Source organism: Bacillus rossius, chromosome 1, assembly GCF_032445375.1.
Source record: "Bacillus rossius redtenbacheri isolate Brsri chromosome 1, Brsri_v3, whole genome shotgun sequence".
Classification (NCBI taxonomy): Eukaryota; Metazoa; Arthropoda; class Insecta; order Phasmatodea; family Bacillidae; genus Bacillus; species Bacillus rossius.
In genome coordinates this window covers 347416362-347435164 of record NC_086330.1, presented here as the reverse complement: position 1 = coordinate 347435164, position 18803 = coordinate 347416362, and the positions used below count along the sequence as shown (strand labels likewise).

Genomic DNA, 18803 nt, shown 5'->3' with positions numbered 1-18803 from the left:
TATGGAAGAGATAATCGAATATTAAAAAAAATAACTTAATTTTGTTTTATCGTGCTTATTATTAACTATTGGGGGTAAGGTAACTGGGTAAGAACACGAACCCAGTATTACTGTGAGCACTATTTTTTTCATTTTTGACGTGACGTCTAATAAACCGATGAACGCCGGCTGCACGCACGAAAAAGGATTACTCATTGTCCCTTTACGCTCATTGTCCCGTTACGCTCATTGCACGCTTGCGCCGCATCTATCTTCCACTCGATTTGCCTATGAATCTACTATTATATTAAATAGGTTAAGGCGGGATTTTCAAAAGTAGCTTTTAAATTTAGTACTTAAACTAAACTATTTTTTGTTAATTATTTTTTTTTTGTTATTTTTCCATTTTTCCATTTTTTCCAAAATAAAGAGCAATAAACAAAAAGAAACATAAAAGCGAATTAAAAAACTATTTAGAAATTTTAATAGCAAGTTGAGCCGCCTATTTTTTTTTTAGTTTTACAGTTCTTTTCATGTGAATGTACAAATTTACAAATATCAGTGATTTTTGGTGAATATCTCTGATCCATTTACAAAAAAAAAAAAAAAAAAATGGCCGTGTGCTACGTTTCTGGGCGCGGGCTTTTGTCGCGAGGTGTGGAGGCTCCGACCTTGACTCGGCAGCAATGTTCTCTCCAGCCGGGGGCAGACCGCTCCAGATCCTGACGGGGCGGGGATAGTAGCCGGGCAGATCTGGCTGTGAAGGAAGAGAAGGAGAGGGGGTGACGCAGGCCTCGCTCCTCTTGTTTTTTTTTTTTTTTTTTGCCCTCCCCGGTCGCAACAAGGACGTATTTGCCGGGATCGCGTATATAAGGCCCGCCGTCACGACAGTCCGGCAAGCACTCACATTGGAGTCAATCTTCTGTCAGCTTCTTCCGCAGACCACCTCCAAACACCTCTCCACCATGTACAAGAGTCTGGTGAGTACTCCGTCCTGTCGCGGCGCGGTTGAGTTTCTTATTTTACCTTCTGCGAAAACACTACTCTTTGCCCGCATCTGAAGTTACATACAAGCCTTCGTGATGGTCCTGGTTAAACACACTCAATACATATACAATCTAACGTTCTTAAAGACGCGTATAACTTAACTTTGTGTAGAATTTTACTAAGATTAAAAAGTTTTTTTTTAACAAACATAGGAAACATAAATTCATGGTCAATATCATCACCTTTAGTAATTTATAATCACGTCCTTACATTAGTTTGGTCAATGTTAAGGAAAAAGTAATCTGTAATGTGTAAATACATAAATTAAACTTAGTGTCAAATGTAGGGTTCTTAGTTAAAGTGGCCATTCAAAGCGGAGATTAAAATAACGGAAACTCCCGAGAATTAAAGACTTCTTCCACATCACCTCGACCCGAACCTAGCCGAGCATACTCGATACTCAGGTAATCGAGTGTGTAGCTTGTTTCTCTGACCGTGCCTAAAGGATGGTACGGTCGCATTTCAGAATGAAAATAACAGAATTTTTTTTCCGAGATAAATAGCAGAACTCTACTATTTTCGCCTCGTTTCTCTGTTGCCAACTACTTACATCTCGGAAAAGGATTGAAATAAAAGAAAATAGAGTTATAACATTGCAATGATCAATAACGCGATTTTTTTTTTGGGGGGGGGGGATTTTTCATACAAGCAAAGGGAATATTGGAAAATAAATTAAGTAAGCGTGTGGGATAAAGAACTCGTCAAGAAAAACATTACCTATTTATATTTATTTTTATGTTCCACAGTGACTTGAAATATCGACAAAATTGGCAGTTTTAAAGTTTTTCTGGTATATCTCTGCTTAAAATTGGTGACAACTAATAATATTAAACTCTTATCCAATCTAGGATATATGTACAATATTCAAACAAACAAAAATACTAACAATATTTCCATATCAGTACGTCACAAGTTAATAGGAACAATTTGTGTATGGTTTGCAGTACTTGGTACGAGATTCAGTTTAATATTATTTCGGTTTAATTTTCTTGCTCCTTTATTTTACTCCAAGTTATGAAATTTTTTTGCAACATTTAATCATCTTTGAAATTTCAAAGACTTCCATCACTTAAAATATCAAAAAAGATTGTTTGCGTTCAAATTTTGAGAAAATTACATTAAACTAATTGTGTGATCTCAACCCAAACATTTCCACACTTCGAACTTCTTGTTTTCTTTCAGATTACTTCTGTAGTAGGATTAACGCTGTCTACACATTATGTATTCAGAGAGCATATTTAAATGCCTTATTTGTTTACATGCATGGGCTCTTCTCACTGATGTTTATGAACCATTTACTTAAAAACCCGACGCTATCTTATCCCTAGTTTAAAATACTCTTGCTTCTAGAGATTATTTGATCAAAACATTAAAAGTTGGTACTTTCTCCGAATTACAATAGATAATAAAATTTTACTGAATTGAATTAAATGAATCCAAAGTCAGATACTTTTCTCTTATATAATCTGCAAATTTTATCACTGTCTTTTTCCGTGTATGTTTTTATTTAATTTTAGAATATCAACCTTTTGAATATAGTTAAAAGCATTCAAATTCACTTAAACCAATTTGGCTCGGTTGGGATTTATAATAAAATTTTTTTTTCGATTACACTGGTCACCAATAATTGCTTATCTGGTCGATTCATGATAAAGAGAACGTTATAAAAACACTTCATACATTTATGTCCAAATTTAACCCAGAAATTAAAAAAATATGTAAGATAGTGAATACCAGTCAAAGTAAAATAGCTTAAAGAATAAATATGTAGTACTGAAAAAAAAATTTCTCATCTCTCCATTTTAATATATGATAATTGTAATTTAGGATAAAGATTGTGACTGCTAATATGGGTCTTGTAAATAAATTGTGATGAGTACATTTTAAGGGAAATTCAGTTTTCTAACATTGTTGTCAAGTGTTGTTACTTCACACAGAGACGTGACCGAGGTGGTGTGTGCTTGTCGCAGGTCGTCATTGCCGCCGCGGTGTGCGCCGTCGCCGCACAGGCCGACAGGTACCCAGCTGGCGTCAACCCCGCCCTCTGCCCCAACTTCCCCATCTGCGACAACACGCTGCTTGCCTCCCAGGGAGCTGGCGGCCCCGCCCCCTACAACTCCTACAACAACGGAGCTTACAACCCCTCCGCCTACGACAACGGAGCTTACAACCCCTCCGCCTACGACAACGGAGCTTACAACAGCGGAGCTTACAACAGCGGAGCTTACAACGCCGCCCCCGCACCCGCCGCCGGCTACCCTGCGGGCGTGAACCCCGCCTCCTGCCCCAACTACCCGTACTGTGGCGCCGCTGGCCCCGCAGCCGTAGCGCCCCTGCCCGGCTACACCAGCCGCCAGTACCCCGCTGGAGTGAACTCCGGCTCCTGCCCCAACTACCCCTACTGCTACTAGGTTCCGCCCTTTCCCTACTTTCTGACCATTCCCACCTCGACCCCCTCCACCATCTAGTCCCGCCCACCCACCCTTTCTAACGCCTGACCCCACCCACTTCGACACTTCCAGCTTCTTCTTCCATCTTCGCCAGCGTTCTAGAAAATACGAGACAGCCTAAATAGGCCTTGATGCGCCAGGACAGATAAAAACCTACATCAGCTACGACTCCAGGACGTCTCGAACAAAAAAAAAGTCACTGTGATCTCTGTCATCTTTAACTTTCATTTCCTCTGTGTCTGCCTTCGAACTATGTCTTGCCCTGTTAGAACTCTATCCTCTTCCTAGATAAATACTTGTTTTCCTTTCCTCAGAAGATGGCTCGTGTCCGCTGTACAGCTTGCACGCCAGTGCACTGGGTACACCGGAAGACGATATCAATGTGAGTGCTGTTTCACATCGTGTCTTCAAATTTTCCTTCTAGCTCTGTGTTCCTTTTGTCATCGTTTTGTTTCCTTTCCTTGTTACGGAAAACATGTGAGATAGTAATGTATTTTTTGTGAAAAAAAATTCCAAAAATATGTGTGATTGTTTGAAAATGAAAAAAATTAAAACACGTGTGAATAAAATAATGATATTTTTTATTTATTTTTATATTATATCCAAAAATATAGATTGTATGGCATTATAAAAATAATTCAGTACAATAACGTCAAGTTGATGATAAAAAGTTAGGCCTAGTTAGTACATTAAAAAAAAAAGTCAAAATTTTTTGGTAAGAGATTTATTAATTTAAAACTAAGAGAGTTAACTCTCTAAACATCTGGAGTCTAATAATGTAATTGTCTTTACTTAACGAATCATTGTATGAAATCTTTTTTCTTCCTTTCGTTTAAAAATAATCCAATATTATATTAATGCAACTTTATTTCTTTTTATGTACATAAACGCCATTACTGACCGATTAAGTACGTGTCTTAACCAGAATTTAGATAATCGTTCAATTGTTTTTTTTTATCAGTTTTGGTTGCTTATAAAATCAAACAATCGGAATATTCATTATCCATGTATTATTATAATTATGTTACATGACACAAAAAAATTTCATTTTGAGTCAAATCTCAAAATATATTAATAACCCGAGGGAAAATTAATATTGCATGTAACTAGATAAGTTTATACCTAACTAATATTTAATCATATTTATATGTCAAACTGCAAACGAAGGCAGCATAACTTTTAAATTCAGGTTTATAGCTACATCTACAATGTCATTCATTACCCTGCGAACGCAGTTATTGCGAACATTAAATGTTGGACACTTCAATGCTAGTCACAACCACTTAAATAAAGCGCATTAACTTCCCAATTTGAAAGAAAAAATTCTTCACATTAATGCGAATGAGTGGATTTTTGTAAGTTATAACCTTATGCAATATCTCTTTCAGCCCCTCTTCCATCAGAAGAACGACTGGGTCCAAGTATAATCTGGCAACGGCAAAAACAACAACGGTCAAGGTTAAAGTTGAATCCAAAATTAAAATAAAAGTAAAAGAAAGTTAATTGTCTTGTTTTTCATGCTTTTTTGTTTTGATGTGTGACATCTTAGCTCTCAGAGTACGGCATTTGGTAGGAGTAACTTCGTGAAAGGTACGGATGTAGCATGGAACGGTAATGCGTAACCACGGTGCTGCCATCTGTGGTGGATGGCGCAAACCACTGTTCATGAAACTAAAGGGAAAAAGTTTTAAATGTTCAATGAATTTCAAACAATATAGGCGGAATTTTATTAAATTTCCTTGTCGAAATCAGGTCCAAAGCCGGTGTTTAGTATTTTTTTGACGTGACAAAGTCTAATAAATCGATGAACGCCGGCTGCACGCACGAAAAAGTGTCCCGTAACGCACATCGTCCCACTACGGATGTCCCACTACGGATGTGTCCTGTTATACTCATTGTACGCATGCGTGGCATCTCTCTTCCACTCGATTGGAACAACCATCGATTTGACTTTTCAATCATATTTTCGTCGTACGAATGATTAATATTATGTAATTTAACGATCGTCCACCGATTTTCAGCTCAATCGGTACGTATATTAATTTCCCGCAAACCACTATAAGAAATAAACATGGCGGACTACATACGTTTTTAAAACTTCCAAAACACAAAACAAATTTTTTTTAAATATATATATAACATCTGAAACAAACGTTTTCAATATGGCCTCGTGGCTGTGTGGTTAGCATCGCTGACTACCAATCCAAAGGTTGACGAAACGAATCCGGGCCGCTGCAATACCTTCAATTTTTGTACTTGTAAAAATAAATACGGTACGCGTGACACTACAAAAGTAATAAATATATTTGAATTAATGTATACAAATAAAAGTAAATTTATCAATTAAATTGCAGATTTAATTTCATTCCTTTGTATCCATACAAAATAGTGATAATTCAATAAAAATGATTCAATTTTATTCATAAAAGTATGCATAGGTTGATTATATCATACAAAAGATAGAAAAATTTAAAAAAAATTATTCCTCAAAGAATATAATATTTTTAATTCCTAAATGGTTTGGTTGCAAAAACCTATTTCGGCTCAGTCTCAGGCCGAATATAATATTTCATTTTCTTCTGGATCAATCATTTCTTCAATATTTTGTTATAACGTTGTCACATAAACTATCGTTCGTAAACCGACTTTACAGACAACCATTTTTTTCAAGTATTTTTTTGCTAATATCGAAGCCGTTCCATTATATAATTTAAATTTTCGCTCTGTAAATCGGATGATTCAGTAGTCGACGTAGCTGCTCCGGCAATGAATTCTAGTGGCGGGTGCAGAAACTACGTGTGATTCGCGTCAAGAAATGTAGTTGAAAACACAATTTTCGTATATTTATCATCCTCGGAATTATTTTAAAGACCTCTGGGTTTAATTCCGTGTCCGAGTTTCGTACTATAAGTGTATTTGCAACATAATAACAGGTAATTTTGCTCGTTACCGAGGTTAGATGATACACATATCTGGCGAGTACAGAAATACAAGCTCACAATTTTTGTAGTCTGTGATATTTCACACATTACAATAAATTTTAAATGATAATCGTATTTACACACAGCCAACCACTTCCAGAAAAAGTGTGTTTGTGTGTTCATTTGTTAGGCACCAAGTACAAATTTATGAGAACAAAACCTGCAGAATCTAGTCTTTCATTTTGAGGTTTGGCGTTGCTAAGCCATGTAAAAGGGTGAGAGACAAACTCATTGGTTATTTTTGTGTTAGAAACAAACAGCGCCACAGCGCGTGCGAAATGTTTCCACGTGTGTAATTGTTTTATATGGCTTCTGCTGTGTGTTCTGTTCCCGAGTAAGCTGGTAACCAGCTGAAGATATGCAACCAGCCCGTTTTTCAAGACTTCCGGGTCGTCTACCTTCACGGCGTGGACCGCGGCCGGTAGTCAACCTGAAGCAGGGTACAGTGTATCTGCACCATTAGATTGCAGTACAGAGTAAATGGCACTCGATGTTGCCAGCTTCATACTATCCGGCTCATTAACATTTGAAATCTAATTTTGCTTTCCATTGTTATTATAATAATTACAATATTATACTAATATTATAAATGTGAAAGTTTGGATGGATGGATGGATGTTTGTTACTCAATCACGCCAGAAATGGTGAACGGATCTGGATGCAATTTGGCCTACAGCGAGTTCATAACCTGGATTAACAAATATACCACATGTTAATATGAAATTCCATCCCTAAGGGAGTTAAAAAGTAAACATTTCATTTTATAACAGAAAAATTCATAGGTCATAGACGTACAAATAGTGAGTGAGTTTCATTTCTCTATGTCTGCCACACGGTCATACACATAGTAAGGTCTGGAAAATTCATATTTTTCTCCTTGGTGATACCAGCCCGCTTAGTGGATCTCGCAGCGGCTAGCAAAATAAAGGCGCTAATAACAGTTTTGTTCTTAACTTCGTCAATAGATAGAGTTGCCTTGAATTTTAAACGCACCATAGTTTGATGCGTTTGTCATGTCTTTAATTTTCGTTTGTTTGTGCTGTATGCGTTCCTATACCATTCATCCGATTGCGATGAAATTTTGGTGATTTGTTATGCGCATGCAAATGAAGGTTACTGAGACGGTAAAACTATTTTTCAATAGTTGGAGCACTAATCGTTCCAAAAAATGTGTTTATTTCATTTTATATAGCGGCACTTCGTCTGTTTTTGTTGTATAAGTGCGCACGTATTACACAATAATTTATTTAAATATAAAAGAGAGACAGAGATAGAGTGATATATATAGTGAGATAGAGACGGAGAGATAATTAAGATAGAGCGAGGTATAGAGAATAAAATGGGTTAGATAAAGAGATATATAGATGTATAGAACTATATAGAGATTTATATATAGAATAGATAGAGATAGAAGGTGGTATATATGTATAAATGTAGATATAAAGAGATAAATAGAGATAGAGAGATACATAGATATATATTTAGATGTAAATAGAGATAAATACATATTTAAAGAGATGGATAGATTATTTGTATATGTGTAACTACTTCAAACATATTACAAAACAAAAGTGAATGAGGCATTGCAATGCATGCCGAGCATTAGCTAGATAATGGAATCTTTGCATTATTAGTAATCTCTTTTTTTCAGCTTTTTTCTATAGTGCTTTATAGAGTCTAGGTGACATACAGAACACCAATTTATATGTATATATGTAAATAACTATACACTTGCATAACAACGTCTGTCGGGATCTGAAAGTGATATAAATTATTTTGCACACTTGACATTCAAATAAGAAAGACAATTACTAACTACATATGATTTCGAAAAAGGTCCCCTTCACCCTGTGTACGCCGGGTACTGCAGCTAGTATGTAAATATATTGTATACTAGTTGCAATACCCGGCGTTGCCCAGGCTGAACACAGGGTGAAGGGGACCTTTTTCGAAATCAGATGGAGTTAGTAATTGTCTTTTTAATTTGAATGTCAAGTGTGAAAATTAATATATATCACTTTCTGATCCCGACAGACGTTGTTCTGCAAGTTTATAGTTATTTACCTGGTCTGTATGTAATTTAGACTTTATAAAGCAATATAGAAAAAAGCTGAAAAATAAGAGATTACTAATATTGAAAAGATTCTATTATATAGCTAATGCTTGGCCTGCATTGCAATGCCTTATTCAATTTTGTTTTGTAATATGTTTGAAATAGTTACATATACAAATCATCTATCCATCTCTCTATATATATTTATCTCAATCTACATCTATATACTTCTATGTATCTCTCTATCTCCATTTATCTATTTATATCTACATATATACTTCCCACTATCTCTATATCTTCTATATATAAGTCTCTATATAGCTATATACATCTATAGGTATATCTCTTTATCTAACCCATTTCATTCTCTATAACTCACTCTATCTCAACTTATCTCTCCGTCTCTACCTCACTATATATATATATATCACTCTACCTCTCTTTTATATTTAGGGATGAAATTTCATATTAATATGGGGTCGATGTGTTAATCCAGGTTATAAGCTAGCTGTAGGCCAAATTTCATTCAAATCCACTCAGTAGTTTTTACGTGAAAGAGTAACAAACATCCATACTTACAAATATTTGCGTTTAAAATGTTAGTAGGATGTATACATACACAAATATTATTTTTTTACTATTTCTTTACTTTTTTAAGAACATAAAATTGTGTCCATTGACATCTGTAGGTATTCTGAAAAGAAAAGAAAAAAAATTTAACTCTCTATTTCCCAGAAAAAATTATTTGTAGCATTTGGTCAATATTTACAAGGCATTCAATACAATAATGAACTGTACTCAAAAGAGCAAAAATTCTTAATATTAAATCTTATAAGAACTATGGACAAGATGTCGCATTTCAATTACGTCTCCTTAGACAAAAGAAATTAGTATTATCATATCATACTCTTGATGAAGTCCAACAGGAAAATTTATTTACAAATACTCATTCCAATTTATTTCTTAGAAATAACAGTGGTTCAGATAGGCCCACATTGTATATAAAATTAAAAAGTTATGTCTTAAACATTTCTCTTTGGTGCAAATTTGGCCACCAAGTCCTTGAAGCACCTAAAAACATGACAGCTCAAATGGTGAAAATCGTGTATTGGAAAGATAAAGTAAATGTCCATTTAAGGTCACACTGCAATTAAGGATAAGACGCATTATTTTTCCTTAAATTCTATTCAGCGAACATTTAATACCTGCGACTTCAATTGCTCTGCATGGCGAAGATCTGGAATGGCTTAACTTCCACAGAAAATGCACACTGTTTGTTATTTTAGATGAGAATCACTCGACCTTATAGTAATTCCATCAGTTGATACTCGGCAGCAATGTTCTCTCCGGCCGGGGGCAGACCGCTCCAGATCCTAACTGGGCGGGGATAGTAGCCGGGCAGATCTGGCTGGGAAGGAAGTGGTGAAAGGAGGGGTGACGCAGCCCCCCCCCCCTTCTCTTTTTTGCCCTCCCCGGTCGCAACAAGGACGTATTCGCGGGCTCGCGTATATAAGGCCGCCGTCACGACTGTCCGACAAGCACTCACATTGGAGTCAATCTTCTGTCAGCTTCTTCCGCAGACCACCTCCAAACACCTCTCCACCATGTACAAGAGTCTGGTGAGTACTCCGTCCTGTCGCGGCGTGGTTGAGTTTCTTATTTTACCTTCTGCGCAAACACTACTCTTTGCCCGCATCTGAAGTTACATACAAGCCTTCGTGAAGGTCCTGGTTAAACACACTCAACACATATACAATCTAACGTTCTTAAAGACGCCAACAACTTAATCTTTGAGTAGTAAATGCACTTTACAAAGAGTTTAAAGTTGTTTTTGTATTAACAAACATAGGAAACTTAAATTCATGGTCAATTTATAATCACGTTCTTCTTACATTAGTTTGATCAATTATAGACAAATATCTCACAAGTGGAAAAAAAAATCTGAAATGTAGACATTTATAAGTTAAACTTAGAGTCAAATGTAAGGTTCTTAGTTAAAGTGAACATTCAAAGCGGAGATTAAAATAACGGGAACTCCGAGACTTTTAAGACTTCTTCCGCGTCACCTAGGCCCGAACCTAGCCGAGCAAACTCGATACTCAATTAATCGAGTGTGTTGTAGCTTGTTTCTCTGACCGTGCCTGAAGAATGGTACTGTCGCATTTCAGAATGGAAAAAAAAAAAAAAAACTCTTTTTTTTTTAGTTTTTAGTTTTCCGAGCCGAAAAGCAGAACTCTACTGTTTTCGCCTCGTTTCTCTGTTGTCAACGACTTGCATCTCGGAAACATGCTGAAATGAAAGAAAATAAAGTTAAACCTCTTTGGAATGATCCAAAACAGAATTTTTTAAAATTCTTGATACAAGCATAAGGAATATCAGAAAAGAAATCAAGTAAGCGTGTGGAATAAATAACTCGTTAGAAAAACGTTATTAATTTTATGTATCACATGTACTTGAAATATCGTCAAAATTGGCAGTTTTAAAGTTTTTCTGGTATATCTCTGCTTAAAAATGGTGACAACTAAAAATATTAAACTCTTATCCAATCTAGGATATATGTACAGTAATCAAACAAAAAAAAATACTTATAATACTTCCACATCAGTACGTCACAAGTTAAAAGGAACTATTTGTGTATGGCTTGCAGTACTTGGTGTGAGATTCAGTTTAATATTATTCCCATTTATTTTTCTTGCTCTTTTATTTTTGCTCCAAGATATGAAAACAATTTCACAACATTTAATCATCTTTCAAATGTCAAAAAAGTTCATCACTTAAAATATCAAAAAAGATTGTTTGCGTTCATTTTTTCAGAAAATTACTTTTAATTAAATGTGTGATCTCAACCACAAAAATTCCACATTTCGAACTTTTCGTTTTCTTTCAGATTAATTCTGCAGTAGTATTAACGCTGTCAACACATTATGTATTCAGAGGGCACATTCAAATGCTTTATTTGTTTACATGCATGTACTATTCTCACTGATGTTTATGAACCACATACTAAAAACCCGACGCTATTTTATCCCTAGTTGAAAATACTCTTGCTTCTAGAGATTATTTGATCAAAACATTAAAATTTGGTACTTTCTGCGAATCACAATCGATAATATAATTTTACGTAATTGAATTAAATGAATCCAAAGTCAGATACATTTCTCTTAAATAATCTCCAAAAAATTACTGTCTGGCTTTTTCCATGTATGTTTTTATTTAATTTTAGAATATCAAAAATTCTGAATAATGTGAAAGGCATTCAATGAGATAATACTTAGCCTACTTAAATTCACTTAAACCAATTTGGCTCGGTTGGGATTTATAAACATATTTTGTTTTAATGACACTGGTCACCAATTCTTGCTGATCTGGTCTGAAGGGTACTTGTTACAGATCAGCAAATAACCTCCAACCCATGCATGGATAAATTTTAAAAAGTATCCTCACAAAATATGTACCTTAAAACAAATGACAAAGTCCTTAGCTAGATTAGGAATGGCTACTAGAGGTGTGTTATTGTAGGTACCAGCAAAGTTAAATTTTATCCTTACGTCTTCTTTAATTTTTATCCTTTCAACTGTAAATAGGTACATCATAAATATATACAAATAGTTTCTTTCACAAAATGCTTTTACATAGTTGAATAATTTGCTCAAACATGTATAATACTGATCCCTGCAACTGTAACATTCAATACTTGTGCAAAATTGTAAGCATAACATGAAACCATCATATTTTACATTATCAGGTCCCATAATCGGACTCTCGCAAAGCAAAGCTAGCCAGCTGTGAATGACAAAGAGAGAGAGTCAAATAGATACAGCGCATCATGCCTCAAACGGCTTAAACATAGACCAGACAACAATACAGAACTGGCAAAGCAAGATACAGTTACAACAAACAAACAAAAAAGGGGAATTGAAAAATTATTGAGCCACAAAACCGTACATACCACGAGACAACTTGACATGGTTACCCTATTGCAAAATTCCAAACATATATTTCCAAGTGGCAAGCCGAAACAAATTATTTAGAACAAATTTCTAAAGGCTACATAACGATCTTATGACGTTAAGAACAGAGCCACAACCTGATGTGCCCAAGCACACAAACCCAAGTTCCACAAAAAAGCTTACCATGCCGAGAGCTCGCCAGCACTGTACCCCTAACTGACTTAAAGAGTTACAAAAGGAACTACATGCTGCTAAAATGCAAAGTTACCCGACACTCTCGGTAGCTACAGCTAAAAAGGCCTCGAGACCCAGCGCCGAAAATCCTCTATTGCCGCACCCCAGAAGGGGAACAGCGCAAGGGCTGTAAACCTGAAGAGTGGAGGATCAATTACCAGTTGGAAGGAGAAGGAATCGTGTCGTATCTAAAGGGTAAGGAGGGGGAAGGGTAGGAGAGGTGACGACCACGCCGCACCGAATTCAAAGTACATGATGTTGTCATTACATGTCGATACATGATAAAGAGAAGTGTTATAAAAACATGTCATACATTTATGTCCAAATTTAACCAGGAAATTAAGAAAAATTGTTAAAGTAGTGAATGCCTGTCAAAATTAAATAGCTTAGAGATTACATATATAGGACTTAACATATTTTTCTCATCTCTACATTTTATTTATGTTAATTGTAATTTAGGATAAAGATTTTGACTGCTAATATGGTGGTCTTGTAATTAAATTGTGATGAGTAAATTTTAAGGGAAGCTAGCTTAATTTTTCTAACATTGTTGTCAAAGTGTTGTTACTACGCGCAGAGACGTGATCGAGGTGGTGTGTGCTTGTCGCAGGTCGTCATTGCCGCCGCTGTGTGCGCTGTCATCGCTCAGGCCGACAGGTACCCGGCTGGCGTCAACCCCGCCCTCTGCCCCAACTTCCCCATCTGCGACAACACGCTGCTTGCCTCCCAGGGAGCTGGCGGCCCCGCCCCCTACAACTCCTACAACAACGGAGCTTACAACCCCGCCGGCTACAACAACGGAGCTTACAACAACGGAGCTTATAACAGCGGAGCTTACAACAGCGGAGCTTACAACGCCGCCCCCGCACCCGCCGCCGGCTACCCTGCGGGCGTGAACCCCGCCTCCTGCCCCAACTACCCATACTGTGGCGCCGCTGGCCCCGCCGCCGTAGCGCCCCTGCCCGGGTACACCAGCCGCCAGTACCCCGCTGGAGTGAACTCCGGCTCCTGCCCCAACTACCCCTACTGCAACTAGGTTCCGCCCTTTCCCTACTTCCTGACCATTCCCACCTCGACCCCCTCCACCATCTAGTCACGCCCACCCAACCTTTCTAACGCTCGACCCCACCCACTTCGACACTTCCAGCTTCTTCTTCCAACTTCGCCCGCGTTCTAGAAAATACGAGACAGCCTTAAGAGGCCTTGAGGCGCCAGGACAGTCAACACCTACGTCAGCTACGACTCCAGTATGTCTCGAACAAAAAAAGTCACTGTGATCTCTGTCATCTTTACCTTTCATTTCCTCTGTGTCTGCCTTTGAACTATGTCTTGCCCTGTTAGAACTCTATCCTCTTCCTAGATAAATACTTATTTTCCTTTCCTCAGAACATGGCTCGTGTCCGCTGTACAGCTTGCACGCCTGTGCACTGGGTACACCGGAAGACGATATCAATGTGAGTGCTGTTTTACATCGTGTCTTCAAATTTTCCTTCTAGCTCTAAGTACCTTTTATCATCGTTTTGTTTCCCTTCCTAGTTTCAGAAAACATGTGAGATATAATGTATTTTTTGTGAAAAAAATTCCAAAAATATGCGTGATTGTTTGAAAATGAAAAAAATAAAAACACGTGTGAATAAAATACATGTTATTTTTTATTTATTTTTATATTATATCCAAAAATAGAGATTGTATGGCATAATAACATAAATTCAGTACAATAACGACAAGTTGATGATAAATAGTTAGGCCTAGTTAGTACATTAAAAAAAAGTCAAAATTTTTTGGTAAGAGATTTATTGATTTAAAACTAACAGAGTTAACTCCCTAAAAATCTGAAATCTAAAAATGTAATTTTAGTTCTTAACGTATAATAGGATCAAATAACTTTTTTCTTTCATTTAAAAACAAATCAATATTATATGAATGTAACTTTTACTTTTTAAGTGTGTACATAAACGCCATTACTGACCGAATAAGTGATTGTCTTTACCAGAGTTTCAAAAATGATATTTCATGGTTCAATATTTTTTAGCGTATCAGTTTTTGTTGCTTATAAAATCAAACAATCGGAATATTTATTATCCATGTATTATTATAATGATGTTCCATGACACAAAAAAATTTCATTTTGAGCCAAATCTCACAATATTTTAATAACCTGAGGGAAAATTAATATTGTATGTAACTAGATAAGTTTATACCTAACTAAAATTTAATCATACTTATATGTCAAATTGCGAACGAAGCCATAATAAACTTTAAATTCAGGTTTATAGCTACATCTACAATGTCATTCATTACCCTGCGAACGCAGTTATTGCGAACATATAATATTGGACACTTCAATGCTAGTCACAACCACTTAAATAAAGCGCATTAACTTCCCAATTTGAAAGAAAAAATTCTTCACATTAATGCGAATGAGTGGATTTTTGTAAGTTATAACCTTATGCAATATATCTTTCCGCCCCTCTTCTATCTGTAGAACGACTGGGTCCAAGTATTGTCTGCCAACGGCAAGAACAACAACGGTCAAGGTTAAAGTTGAATCCAAAATTAAAATAAAAGTAAAAGAAAGTTAACTGTCTTGTTTTTCATGCTTTTTTGTTTTGATGTGTGACATCTTAGCTCTCAGAGTACGGCATTTCGTAGGAGTAACTTCGTGAAAAGGACGGATGTCGCATGGAACGGTAATGTGTAACCACGGTGCTGCCATCTGTGGTCGATGGCGCAAACCACTGTTCATGAAACTAAAGGGAAAAAGTATTACATGTTCAATGAATTTCAAACAATATAGGCGGAATTTTAATAAAATTCCTTGTCGAAAATCAGGTCCAATGTCGGTGTTTAGTATTTTTTTCACGTGACAACGTCTAATAAATCGATGAACGCCGGCTGCACGCACGAAAAAGTGTCCCATAACGCACATTGTCCCACTACATATGTCCCACTACGGATGTGTCCTGTTATGCTCATTGTACGCATGCGTGGCATCTCTCTTCCACTCGATTGTAACAACCATCGATATGACTTTTCAATCATATTTTCGTCGTTCGAATGACTAATATTATGTAATTTAACGATCGTCCACCATTTTTCAGCTCAATCGGTGCGTTTATTAATTTCCCGCCAACCGCTATAAGAAATAAAAATGGCGAACTACATGCGTTTTTAAAATTCCACAACACAAAACAAAATTTTTATAAATATATATAACATCTGAAACAAATGTTTCCAATATGGCCTCGTGACTGTGTGGTTAGCATTGCTGACTACCTATCGAAAGGTTGACGAATCGAATCCGGGCCGCTGCAAAACCTTCTTTTTTCGTACTTGTAAAAATAAATACGGTGCGCGTGACACTACAAAAGTAATAAATATATATTAATTAATGAATACAAATAAAAGTAAATTTATCAATTAAATTGTAAATTTCATTTCATTTCTTTGTATCCATACAAAATAGTGATAATTCAATATAAATGATTTGAATTTTATTCATAAAAGTATGCATAGGTAGATTTTATCATACAAAAGATAGAAAAATTAAAAAAAATTCTTCCTCAAAGAATATAATATTTTTAATTCATAATGGTTTGGTTGCAAAAACCTTATTACGGCTCAGTCTCAGGCCGAATATTATATTTCATTTTCCTCTGGATCAAACATTTCGTCAATATTTTGTTCTAACGTTGTCACGTTCAACTATCGTTCGTAAACCGACTTTACAGACAACCATTTTTTTCAAGTATTTTTTTGCTAATATCGAAGCCGTTTCATTATATGATATAAATTTTCGCTCTGCAAATCGGATGATTCAATAGTCGACGTAGCTGCTCCGGCAATGAATTCTAGTGGTGGGTGCAATTTGGATAACAGCGGGTTCATAAGCTGGATTAACACATATACCACATGTTAAAATGAAATTCCATCCCTAAGGGAGTGAAAAAGTGAAAATTTCATTTTATAACAGAAAAAATCATAGGTCATAGACATACAAATAGTGAGTGAGTGTTATTTCTTTATGGCTGCCACACGACCATACACATAGTAAGGTCTGGAAAATTCATATTTTTCTCCTTGGTGATACCAGCCCGCTTAGTGGAGCTCGCAGCGGCTAGCAAAATAAAGACGCTAATAACAGTTTTGTTCTTAACTTCGTCAATAAATAGAGTTGCGTGGAATTTCAAACGCACATCGTTTGATGCGTTTGTCATGTCTTTAATTTTCATTTGTATGTGCCGTATACGTTCCTATACGATTCATCTGATTGTGATGAAATTTTGTGAGTTTTTATGCGCATGCGCGTGAAGGTTTCTGACCAGGGATATAACTATTTTGCAATATTTGGAGCACGAATCGTTTCAAAAAATGTGTTTATTTCATATTATATAGCGGCACTTCGTCAATTTTTGTTGTATATGTGTGCACGCATGACACAATTTATTTAAATATAAAAGAGAGACAGAGATAGAGTGATATATATAGTGAGATAGAGAGAGGCAGAGAGATAAATTGAGATAGAGCGAGGTGTAGGGAATGAAATGGGTTAGATAATGTAATATATAGATGTATAGAGATTTATAGAGATTAATATATAGAAGAGATAGAGATAGAAGGAATTATATATGTATATATGTTGATATAAAGAGATAAATAGAGATAGAGAGATACATAGATATATTTTTAGATGTAAATAGAGATAAATACATATTTAAAGAGATGGATACATAATTTGTATATGTGTAACTACTTCAAACATATTACAAAACAAAAGTGAATGAGGCATTGCAATGCATGCCAAGCATTAGCTAGATAATGGAATCTTTGCAATATTAGTAATCTCTTTTTTTTTTTCAGTTTTTTTCTATAGTGCTTTATAGAGTCTAGGTTACATACAGAAACCAATTTATATATATATATGTAAATAACTATACACTTGCAGAAACACAACTGTCGGGATCTGAAAGTGATATAAATTATTTTGCACATTTGACATTCAAATAAGGAAGACAATTACTAACTACATATGATTTCGAAAATGGTCCCCTTCACCCTGTGTTCAGGCCGGGCAACGCCGGGTACTGCAGCTAGTATGTAAATATATTGTATATTAGCTGCAATACCCGGCGTTGCCCGGGATGAACACAGGGTGAAGGGGACCATTTTCGAAATCAGATGGAGTTAGTAATTGTCTTTTTAATTTGAATTTCAAGTGTGAAAATTAATTTATATCACTTTATGATCCCGACAGACATTGTTCTGCTAGTTTATAGTTATTTACCTGGTCTGTATGTAATTTAGACTTTATAAAGCAATATAGAAAAAACCTGAAAAATAAGAGATTACTAATATTGAAAAAATTCCATTATATAGCTAATGCTCGGCCTGCATTGCAATGCCGCATTCAGTTTTGTTTTGTAATATGTTTGAAGTAATTACACATTTACAAATAATCTATCCATCTCTATATATATTTATCTCTATCTACATCTATATACATCTATGTATCTCTCTATCTCCATTTATCTATTTATATCTACATATATACTTCCCACTATCTCTATATATTCTATATATAAGTCTCTATATAGATCTATACATCTATAGGTATATCTATTTATCTAACCCATTTCATTCTCTATACCTCGCTCTATCTCAACTTATCTCTCCGTCTCTATCTCACTCTATATATATATATATATATATATATATATATATATCACTCTATCTCTGTCTCTCTTTTATATTTAAATTAATTGTGTCATTTTTGCGCACTTATACAACAAAAACAGACGAAGTGACGCTATTTAAAATGAAATAAACACAATTTTTGAAACGATTAGTGCTCCAACTATTGAAAAATAGTTATACCATCTCAGTAACCTTCATGGGCATGCGCATAACAAATCACCAAAATTTCATCGCAATCGGATGAATGGTATAGGAACGCATACAGCACAAACAAACGAAAATTAAAGACATGACAAACGCATCAAACAATGCTGCGTTGAAAATTTAAGGCAACTCTATATATTGACGAAGTTAAGAACAAAACTGTTATTAGCGCCTTTATTTTGCTAGCCGCTGCGAGCTCCACTAAGCGGAC

At 35.7% G+C, this 18803-nt stretch overlaps 2 protein-coding genes across 2 annotated transcripts; both read left to right on the top strand.

Moving 5' to 3' along the window:
• The first annotated feature begins 819 nt into the window (after nucleotides 1-819).
• On the top strand, nucleotides 820-4172 carry LOC134528190 (cuticle protein 1-like). The gene is made up of 2 exons (XM_063361579.1): nucleotides 820-959; nucleotides 2997-4172. The coding sequence occupies exons 1-2, from the start codon at nucleotides 945-947 to the stop codon at nucleotides 3435-3437; spliced, it is 456 nt and encodes a 151-aa protein (XP_063217649.1). The 5' UTR covers nucleotides 820-944; the 3' UTR covers nucleotides 3438-4172.
• Nucleotides 4173-10050: 5878 nt separating this feature from the next.
• On the top strand, nucleotides 10051-14337 carry LOC134528188 (cuticle protein 1-like). The gene is made up of 2 exons (XM_063361578.1): nucleotides 10051-10129; nucleotides 13305-14337. Exons 1-2 carry the CDS (start codon nucleotides 10115-10117, stop codon nucleotides 13728-13730), a joined length of 441 nt encoding a protein of 146 aa, XP_063217648.1. The 5' UTR covers nucleotides 10051-10114; the 3' UTR covers nucleotides 13731-14337.
• The last annotated feature ends 4466 nt before the right edge of the window (nucleotides 14338-18803 follow it).